Raw genomic sequence first — 11,256 nt, forward strand, 5'->3', positions numbered from 1 at the left:
TAATTATAAAGCCCTTCTGAGCTGCTGTTCTCTGTTGGGTATCATGTCATATACACCAGAAAATAGGCACTGTCACTTTTGGTCTTCTTGGGGTGCTTGTAAAGCTTACTAACAGATAGGTCTAGAAGTTGGTCAGGGGCTTACTATGGTGAATACGGTAGTTGGAACCTTACTTTAGTAGGAAGTACCCCAGGCTAACAAAATAAACACAATTGGTTCTCATGGCAACTGAATGTCGAAGTGATCAGAGCCAAACATAAATAAGTTGAACTGATTGAAGTTCTACAGGACACAACTGCTTGCCGTTATGTGTTACATTGATTTGCACTGTTGTACATTGTAATATGATCTTGTGTAGGGACATCTTTGAATTTGAAATCTGGTGTCAAAAGGATTATAACCAATTGAAATCTGAACCTAAAGTCCTGTTTGAATTTAACCATGTTCTACAATGTATCTGTTTTCTTCACTTCATGCTAACAGAGATATATGGCAGCTTGTGCATGCAATTAGGGTAGGTAACTGGTGTGCCAAGCTGTCATTCATTGATGCCTGCTATTGATGGGTGTGCATTTCACCGTCGTCACAGTTTGATGTGGTTTTGTGAACTGTATTGTGCTCTGTAATTTCCTGCCTTTATTTTCGGTGCATACTGTGTCATAAATATTGTCTTAGACATGGTAGTCTGTTGCACAGCTAAAACCTTTCCTGAGCATTTCAACATAATGTACCCCAGAATGTTTGCTAGGACCAGTATGTTGTAAGTTTTCTCTGTTTGATGTGTGAAATATAACCAAGTCGGACATTTCTTTCAGATTTTATTCCTTCAAACCATGGGTCAGTGGTCAAAATAAAATTAAAAGAAAGTTCGAATTAAAGCCATAATTAGATGGAGGAATCAGGTAACTCTTAAACCTTTTGGCTCCAGTTCTTAATCCTACTTGCTCAAGCTGTTGGTTGGGACGAAGGGTATGAAAATACAAATAAATGCTTTCAGACATACGTTTTGTAATCAGTGTTTGGAGAAAGTGACATCAAGGCCTTGTAGAATTCACACATGATTGGCCTGTCTTCCGGGTCTATTCCAAACATTCAACATTGAAGTCCTTAAGAACCTGTCTCAGGAAATGTAGAATAGTATGTTTTGGCCTTTTTAGAAAATCCATCAATCAGCATTTGAACCCTTGAACAATAATTGTAATGATTGTTTGTTCTTTGTAGTGGTCTGTTCAGTTAAGGGAGTGCACCTTCTAGATTCTTAACAGTCTCACCTGCACTTGTGAGCCTTGACACGTTACCAGAGATGCTGTGATCAACTGAATGAGTGTCCTGTGTTAGTGATACAGTCTTGTACATTAACAGTCTCACCTGCACTTGTGAGCCTTGACACGTTACCAGAGATGCTGTGATCCACTGAATGAGTGTCCTGTGTTAGTGATACAGTCTTGTACATTAACAGTCTCACCTGCACTTGTGAGCCTAGACACGTTACCAGAGATGCTGTGATCCACTGAATGAGTGTCCTGTGTTAGTGATACAGTCTTGTACATTAACAGTCTTGTACATTAACAGTCTCACCTGCACTTGTGAGCCTTGACACGTTACCAGAGATGCTGTGATCCACTGAATGAGTGTCCTGTGTTAGTGGTACAGTCTTGTACATTAACAGTCTCACCTGCACTTGTGAGCCTTGACACGTTACCAGAGATGCCATCCATTATGATTTCGATGGATTCTTTAGGATGTTTTTGACCAAATTCTGCCAATACTCCCAAGTGACCTTTATTACAAATTTTGTAAGACAAAACAACCAGTGATTTAGCCTGGTTATTGACCTCACTGCATTGTCACATATACAACCATGTTATAATCACACATAATCACCAGTTTTAACTTGGGTTTGGGTGATAAATGCAATACAAAAGATGTTGAAATCATCCAAGCGTAACAGTTTATTTCACACCCCAGTTGTCCCAGGTACTCCGAATTTCTTCAATTTCTGGGTGGCATCTCTGCATTTGATTTTGTTTAGAACTAAATTGTATGCTGTGACTGACTCTAGAATGTGATTTCTGCTTGTTGTCTTGTGATTCTGGCATGCTGTGATTGGTGCTTTCAGAGATCCAACCATTGTGTCAATGCTAATGAGATGAAGGTACATCCTGCATATATAACATGTAGCCTGGCTTGTTTCATGCCTTTCTCCTAGTGTAGATCTCTGTAGCCTTCTACTAATATTACATCCTCGTGAAGATCTGGGTAGAGAATAGGTCTTTAGCAATCTATGCTTGTTGTAAGAGTCGAATAACGGGATCGGGTGGTCAGACTCGCTGACTTGGTTGATGCATGTCATCGGATCCCAATTGTGTGATCTCCTTCTCCTTCTACTAACAGTACCCCAGTAACTTGTAAAGATTCCGGGTTAGAATAGGGCCCCAGCAACCGATGCTGGTCGTCAGAGTGGATTTAGTGGATGGGAGGACAAGCTCGATGATTTGGCTTGTGTGTTGTAATCCCAGATTTACCCGTGATAATCAGATTATGATCCTTGGGTTGTCAGTACCATATCCTTGATTCCTACATTCACTAAAGGGCTTCCGTTCATGACCTGTGTCACTTTCGGCCTTCTTCCAACGTTAAGCTGATGCACCATCATGATGATGATGATGATGTGACTAAAAAACTGCTCAAGTCAGCTTTGGGCCTCAGTTCACTCACTCACTATACTTACTTAGTGTTGAGGCCCCAGTCGTTAAAGGCGCCGCAGTTTGCTGTGCGGTCGTAGTGCTGAGATGACTATGTTGAATGTAGCCCTGGGATAGGTTACACAAACCAATCTTAGCACTAAGATGATTGTAACTCCCATGCTTTAACATCAGCTTACGACAGTTGTAGCACTATGATCGCTTGGTGGAATGTGGGCCTGTATGCTAAACCCATGATGCTGTGTTTCCTGTTCTCTGTGTCATGTATTTTTTCACAAGTGTGACGTTAGTTGTCTGCACCACCTTTGCTTATACAATCTACTCTACATACGTCAGCTGAATGTCATATTGCTTATAGTGGATTCTTTTGCTTAGTCACATCAACTTTGCCCATATGCTTTGTTCCCCATCTTTGTGTAAGTTGCCTCTTTCCATCTCTGTCATAAGAGGCAGAGACTGCCTCCCTGGTCTCATGGTAGAGCGTCTGCCCGGAGAGCGGAAGGTCGTGGGTTCGATCTCCGGTTGTGTCATACCAAAATACATTAAAAGATTAAAAGTACTTGTTGTTACCCTGCCTTGCGCTTGGCATTAAGGGACAAGGACTGGTCAGCTTGGAGTCAGTATTGTGTGTCTGATTGGGGTAATATTGTTAAACTGTAGCATGGTATCTCAGTGGGCTAGCACTATGAAATCAGCATTAGTCCAGACTATTACAAGCAGACACACACACACACACACACACACACACACACACACACACACACACACACGTGCATGCACATTTTAACATAAGTGCAATAATCTTTGATGTGACATTAAACCCCATTTCACCTCCCATAAGAGGCAGTGACAATAGGAATCAGTTTCTTACAATCGTCATACAGCGACCTTAGTAATGTCACTAAGTCTGTGGGAGTTGTGATCACCTTAGCGTTAAGATCACTTAAGATACATCTATGGCAAGTTTATGTTAAATGACGGGAGTTATGATCACCTTAGTGCTGAAATCACTTTGTTGAATGGGCTTCTGATTGGCTTGACATGCAATTGTTATTTGGGTATTCATTTTGAGTCTTCATGTCATCAACCACTGGGGTATCTGCTCCAGCCTTGGACCTCTTCCACAAGGCAGTCATAACACCATGGTGGTCGTAAATCTGTGTTAGAGTATGGGAGTTGTGATAGTCCTAGTGCTAAGATTGCAGTCATAACACCATGGTGGTCGTAAGTCTGTGTTAGAGTATGGGAGTTGTGATAGTCTTAGTGCTAAGATTGCAGTCATAACACCATGGTGGTCGTAAGTCTGTGTTAGAGTATGGGAGTTGTGATAGTCTTAGTGCTAAGATTGCAGTCATAACACCATGGTGGTCGTAAGTCTGTGTTAGAGTATGGGAGTTGTGATAGTCTTAGTGCTAAGATTGCAGTCATAACACCATGGTGGTCGTAAGTATGGGAGTTGGGATAGTCTTAGTGCTAAGATTTCAGTCATAACACCATGGTGGTCGTAAGTCTGTGTTAGAGTATGGGAGTTGTGATAGTCTTAGTGCTAAGATTGCAGTCATAACACCATGGTGGTCGTAAGTCTGTGTTAGAGTATGGGAGTTGTGGTAGTCTTAGTGCTAAGATTGCAGTCATAACACCATGGTGGTCGTAAGTCTGTGTTAGAGTATGGGAGTTGTGATAGTCTTAGTGCTAAGATTGCAGTCATAACACCATGGTGGTCGTAAGTCTGTGTTAGAGTATGGGAGTTGTGATAGTCTTAGTGCTAAGATTGCAGTCATAACACCATGGTGGTCGTAAGTCTGTGTTAGAGTATGGGAGTTGTGATAGTCTTAGTGCTAAGATTGCAGTCATAACACCATGGTGGTCGTAAGTCTGTGTTAGAGTATGGGAGTTGGGATAGTCTTAGTGCTAAGATTTCAGTCATAACACCATGGTGGTCGTTAGTCTGTGTTAGAGTATGGGAGTTGTGATAGTCCTAGTGCTAAGATTGTGTCGTGGTACAAGGCAGTGTGGCGTAAAACAGTGTGGCGTCTCCTGATATGAATTTATTAGAAAATGTTGGAAGAGACCTCAGTTATTGTGTTTTGAAAAACATAATTCATAAATAAAATTCACTTATCTCTTTGTCATAATATTTTTTTATTTATTGTTTAAAAGTTATTGTGATTATTTTGTAATACAAATTTTAGTTCAAGACCCTTCTAGGTTCAACTGGTCAGTATCAAGTTCATTTATTAACCACTGATCTCCGACCTCTATTGCAGCTCCCCACCCCCCGAGCAAAGCAGCACATCCAGAGACGGAACCCCACCAGTCGATGCTGAGCCAGATATCCCCTACCCAGAAGAAGAGGATGGGTGAGCCACCGTCAGGGACAGACACGCCCACCCACTGCTGGATCTGTGACTGGGCATGGCTGTTCATCTTGGTGACACCCTCGGGAGGACAACCTCTGTCTGAACCACAATGCCCATGTCACGCTGTGTTCAACTGCTTAGGTAGCAATGGCCTCCGGAGGACTTGTGAAGGAACAAGCTGTCGTTGTTGTCAGGTTGAGCCGTGTCGTTCTTTGACATGCCTCGTCAGTATGGGTTGGGACGTGATGTAAAAGGGTGTGTAGCCTATGTATGTGTGACACCGGCGTTGTGAACAAGCTGTGGAAATAGGCTTGCTGTGAAATACCCACAGTTTCAACCCTTTGCTGTTTCAAGTTTGTCATGGCTCGTCGTGGACTTTCAGGTTTGATTCGTGACAAATAGCTGCCAACTGTCCCATTTTTTTAATGTTTTTGTTACGAATTTGCAACTTTTGTCCTTAATTCCTGTTAAGAATATGCCAATCTACATAAAAATATCACAAGGTTTCAATTTTCATAGACACTGATAAAGAGAGGGTCATTATTTAGCCTTACACCGTCAGCTATAAATGCTTCATGTTTATCGACTGGTATATCATCATATTTATAGGGTTGCATTTGTTCAATTGAGACACTCCACGGTATTATTGAAAGTTGCTTAAGTCGAGATAGAAACAAACTTTAAAATTATGAACTGAGTTTCGGAATCACATGGCTGTATTGTATTGTAGTCGATTCATATCGTCTGGCTTTGTTGTCAGTTAAAGAAGATTGTTGGAAAATACTAAACTGGGAAAATTGGCAGCTATGGTGACAGATCCTGCCATTTAAGTTCATGTTTGTCAGCCAATGTATCAGTGACAAGCATGAGCCACATTGATATGAACAGGTCTTCAATTTTCCAATGGTGAAAACGTGCAGCTGATTGACTCTGGACACGCCCATCCTCCACTGGACTCTCCGCCTAGTGGCCCCGCCTTCTCCTCAAGGGTGCCCCGCCCTCTTCTCTACCCCTGCTGTGATTGTTTCTTCAAGCTGCACCTCGCAGACACTGCTCAACACTGGACTACTCTCTGTTCTCAATTGTTTCCGCAACTTGAGATGACTCATCAACGTATTCAACAACAAGTGGTTTACCTCAACAGAGAATCAGTGGGCGTGGTGGGTAAATGACATTTCAGCAGTTTGACAAGTTGACAGGTAAACCTGCAACAATGAGATATGATTTGACATAATATTGTTATGTAGAAACATTAACTATATCATATTCATAAAAGGTATATTTTCCTGCTTGTGTGTTTCAGCAAATGGTATTATTTCAGTCCAGATATTTCTTAGTTCCAAATAATTTGATAATTATTTTATGAAATTATCGGTGAACAGAATTCTATGAAATGATTGTTTGGGAAATTCCATCAAGACAGAATATGAACTGTTTGATAGGTATAACTTTGAAGTTGACGGATGACAAAGTAGAGATAACATATGGATAACTTCTTTATTAACTGTAAAGGCGATGTTTGCAATGACAACGGTATAAGAACAATACCGAAACATTGCCTTTACAGTAAATAAAGGCATTAATTAACTCTACTTTGTCAAGACAGAATGTATCTAAATTATTCCCCTAAGAACTTTATTCAGTGAACGAAATATTGTTGGGAAATGTTTCTGAAGAACATTGTATTAGCAGTCCAAATGTCAAGATATCAGGACATGCATGTCACAGTGTTGTAGTAGTAGAGTATTGGAATCCATTGGACGAGGTAGAATACAGGTACTAATGGCTCACTGAAAAAGTCAAATTGTAAGGTTCTATGGAAGTTTGAAATCCTGAGACAACACAGCTGACAACTAGCCTTTGAATAGCCTAGTAGTTTAATTAGGATTTGACTTCAAGAGAAAACTGCTTTAGGTGGCATCCTGTTGGTGACAATTGCCATGATCTTACCTCCTCCTCTGACTTCCTATCTATTGCACAACACGTGTCCGTCTTGGGCATCTCTGTGTTTCATTGACCCTACTGTCCTGTCCACTAGTTACGACTGGAGTGTTGCTAGCTGTGGTATTAACCAGAGCAGTGTTCTTAACCAACATCCACAAGATGGCCCTTTTGATTTTTCAAGGTCAAACATGGTTGATTGTTTGTGGCTCCTGACATTGGTGGGTATCGACGTGATATAATTAACCCAAACCATGATGAGAGAAGATTGGGAAGAGTGGCGCCATATTGAAACAAATAGGCCGAACAAACCCTGGAGATAGTTGCCTTTGTTCCAACCGGAACCTTTTCTGGTTAGAACCAAGGTTTGATACAGTTCTCTGTTGGTAACCGAAGACATTTGGGTTGTACAGCCGATGAAACGCTCATGTTAAGTCAGCTGTTGATGGCTCACAGACATATCATGATGTTGCATTCAGCATTGTCTATTTCCTGTTTCTGTGATAATTCCCCATGTCCTACTTACGCTGTTAAACTGGTCTTTCATTTCTCCACTTGTTGATGACATCAGTTCCTAGGTATTAAAGATGTTTCTTGCATGTTACTTAACTGTTAATAGCCTTGCTACTGACTCGTTATGTTTGTAATTAAACTGTACAGCCAGTTGTTGTCAAACTTTGAAATTATTCCAATTTAATCCCAATTTCTAGTTAATGCAAAGAAATATGCATGTTGAAATATTTATATTTTAAGGTCATCTTTGCACATGAATATAAGAATCACCACGCAACATATATGGCCACAATGTGTGTTATGAGCATGTCAGGAAAAGAAAATAGCAACTGTTACGACTGAGCTTCTAAAACTGTTTTAAAACAAACCTATAATATTTGGATTAGAAACTCAGTTATGTTTTATGTTTTCATATTTGCTTTTGTTTGTACAATGATTAAATGCTTAAGTAGCATAAATTCATTAAAGGAGCACTAGGCTCTGGCTTCTGTGCTGACACTGCCCCCATGGGCTCATCAGCTGCTTGGAGCTGATTGGCTGGCTGAGGCAACTGAGAGGACGTGACACTGCCCCCATGAGCTCATCAGCTGCTTGGAGCTGTTTGGCTGGCTGAGGCATCTGAGAGGACGTGACACTGCCCCCATGGGCTCATCAGCTGCTTGGAGCTGATTGGCTGGCTGAAGCAACTGAGAGGACGTGACACTGCCCCCATGGGCTCATCAGCTGCTTGGAGTTGATTTGCTGGCTGAAGTAACTGAGAGGACGTGACACTGCCCCCATGGGCTCATCAGCTGCTTGGAGCTGTTTGGCTGGCTGAGGCAACTGAGAGGATGTGACACTGCCCCCATGGGCTCATCAGCTGCTTGGAGCTGATTGGCTGGCTGAGGCAACTGAGAGGACGTGACACTGCCCCCGTGGGCTCATCAGCTGCTTGGAGCTGATTGGCTGGCTGAAGCAACTGAGAGGATGTGACACTGCCCCCATGGGCTCATCAGCTGAGTTGATTGGCTGGCTGAAGCAACTGAGAGGACGTGACACTGCCCCCATGGGCTCATCAGCTGCTTGGAGCTGATTGGCTGGCTGAAGCAACTGAGAGGACGTGACACTGCCCCCATGAGCTCATCAGCTGCTTGGAGCTGATTGGCTGGCTGAAGCAACTGAGAAGACGTGACACTGCCCCCATGGGCTCATCAGCTGCTTGGAGCTGATTGGCTGGCTGAAGCAACTGAGAGGACGTGACACTGCCCCCATGAGCTCATCAGCTGCTTGGAGCTGATTGGCTGGCTGAGGCAACTGAGAGGACGTGACACTGTAGGAGGAGTGGACATGCTGTGTCATGTTTAGGACAGTCAGCCTGCCCACTGCTCAACATGAAACACCTTGAAAAAGCCAGCCAATTCTGAAGGCTTGAGCCTAGTGACCCTTTCAATTCTAAAACTACCATAGATGCAATGTTCATGAATTTGTAATTTTTGATTGGCTCTAATCATGACACACATGACCTTGAATCATTTCATGACAGAAATAGTTTCCTAAATAATATTGTTATCACTGACCTGAGCAACATGAACAATGGTTTATGCAGCATATTGTGTTGGTAGAGATTATGCGTGCCTGTTACTCAGTGTCCACACCAGAGCTTCGTATGACAGTAAGAAGGGGTTCACGCAGGTGGATCACCTGCTTTAACACTGAGTGTCCACACCAGAGCTTCGTATGACAGTAAGAAGGGGTTCACTCGGGTGGATCACCTGCTTTAACACTGAGTGTCCACACCAGAGCTTCGTATGACAGTAAGAAGGGGTTCACTCGGGTGGATCACCTGCTTTAACACTGAGTGCTCAGCTTCACAAATTGCCAGTGTTGTTGTAGGGAGGAGAGAATTTCATGTTTTCCTAAATCTAGTTTTTTATATTTGGAGACTTTGTTTCTCATCGTCATCAATTGAACGTTGAATGTGGATGTTTATCAAGTCCCCTTGTTGTGTGTAGTGATGGATGGAGAATGTTGAATGTTTACTTTGATTTACTTGAACAAATCTTTGACATGAAGCGGATCTACATGATTGTTAGTATGAAGGCTCTTATCCAAGGCATATGTTAAAATTCTCTTACAGTCTTGTGTGTGCACTGATCATGTAGATTAGGTTTTTCGTCCTATTTTTCGTCCTATTTTTCGTCTGTCTAAATAGTTTTTTGGATGACAAAATTAGAATTAAAACAAATGTGAAAAGCTGTGTTCCCTACAACGGAAGCTTCCTTTAACCTTTAACCTTTAACCTTTAACCTGATTTTTGTTTAAACATTTAAGCTAAGGCCCTTTTTGTGGTCAATAATACATTTGACCTTTTGTCAGCACCTTTTTGCTGTTTAAGACATCAAAATCACTTGGATCAAAGACTTGCTCCTGATCAAATATTAGAAAATTCTTCTTGAAAACCATGTAGACATCTTGTACAGCATTTTGCATCTGAAGATATTGTCCCAGAGACTCTGTAACACAAGACAGAGAGTGTTACACTTTGCTGGTCAGTAAGATCCTGTTGTCTCAAGCACAAGCTATTTCTCTCCCTCCAGCTCTAGGGTCTTGTGTCCATCATTTCTTATAGAGATATTACTTTAAAGAGATGAAGAATGCTATGTCAGACTTGTTGTAGGGGGTCTAGTCTCTCCTGTTGTGCAGGTATGCTTGTTTCTTCAATGAGCTATTAAAGGGGTACTCCGCTCCAGGGTTTGTGTCCATTCCAGTGTAGATGTTGTAATGCTGGAGTTTCTGCTCTTAGTGGTGATCATGTGACAAGGATACGCCATAGGATGCACTGGGTCACAGTTTGAAATAGACATCGGCTGGCCCGTAGGTCCGAGACCGACAGATTTGTTCTCAGGCTGATAGTTTTAAATTTCAGCAAGCCCTTATGGCCTACAGTTTGTTCAGGTAATTATTTATTAAGCATTATTTAAGAAATGTGATAAACATAACTTTCATGTTTATAAGTGGTAGGATTAGACCTTTCGAATGGTGTTTGACATGTAGTCGCAAAGATGTTTTACAAGCTAATGATTTCCTGATAAATGTAGGCTTCATCTATCACAACTGCGTCTGTGGGAACTCGGTGTGATAGCTGTCAAGGCTTCTGGTTGACTGATTGTGTTTTGTAATTTAAATTGCAAGTGTATGTCTCCCTGCTTCAGCTAAAATGTTTGGGCCTACAGTTTTTCCACAGGGCCTACAGTTTTTCAAATGGGCCTACAGTTTTTCAACTGGGCCTACAGTTTTTCCACAGGGCCTACAGTTTTTCCACTGGGCCTACAGTTTTTGAAATGTGCTGGCCCTTAAGGCTCTCAGTTTACTCTGCTAGTTTCAGATCCAGTGATCTAGATATGTAACGTATCCACAGGTCCTTACATCATGGTGACTTCTCCTGAGTATACAGAGTGTCCATCCCTCGATAACCAGCTGGTTGCTGACATCAATCTTTAGACGTATAGCATGTCCCTTGTCACATGATTGGCCTAAGTTAGAATTGCGAGAGATCTCGTTGACTGGACTAGGACTAGGAGTGTCCTGTGTCACATGATTGGCCTAAGTTAGAATTGCGAGAGATCTCGTTGACCGGACTAGGACTAGGAGTGTCCTTTGTCACATGATTGGCCTAAGTTAGAATGGCGAGAGATCTCGTTGACCGGACTAGGACTAGGAGTGTCCTTTGTCACATGATTGGCCTAAGTTAGAATGGA

At 42.0% G+C, this 11,256-nt stretch overlaps 1 protein-coding gene across 1 annotated transcript in view; it reads left to right on the forward strand.

The window, feature by feature from the left end:
• The window catches only part of LOC124137739 (calmodulin-binding transcription activator 2-like), a 32,928-nt gene extending 25,257 nt beyond the window's left edge, over positions 1 to 7,671 (forward strand). The window contains exon 22 of the mRNA XM_048402711.1: positions 4,973 to 7,671. Within this exon, the coding sequence (XP_048258668.1) occupies positions 4,973 to 5,069 (97 nt within the window). The 3' untranslated portion in view covers positions 5,070 to 7,671. The remainder of the gene's footprint in view (positions 1 to 4,972) is intronic.
• The last annotated feature ends 3,585 nt before the right edge of the window (positions 7,672 to 11,256 follow it).

This window comes from Haliotis rufescens, unplaced genomic scaffold (assembly GCF_023055435.1).
Source record: "Haliotis rufescens isolate VD_foot unplaced genomic scaffold, xgHalRufe1.0.p SCAF_29, whole genome shotgun sequence".
Classification (NCBI taxonomy): Eukaryota; Metazoa; Mollusca; class Gastropoda; order Lepetellida; family Haliotidae; genus Haliotis; species Haliotis rufescens.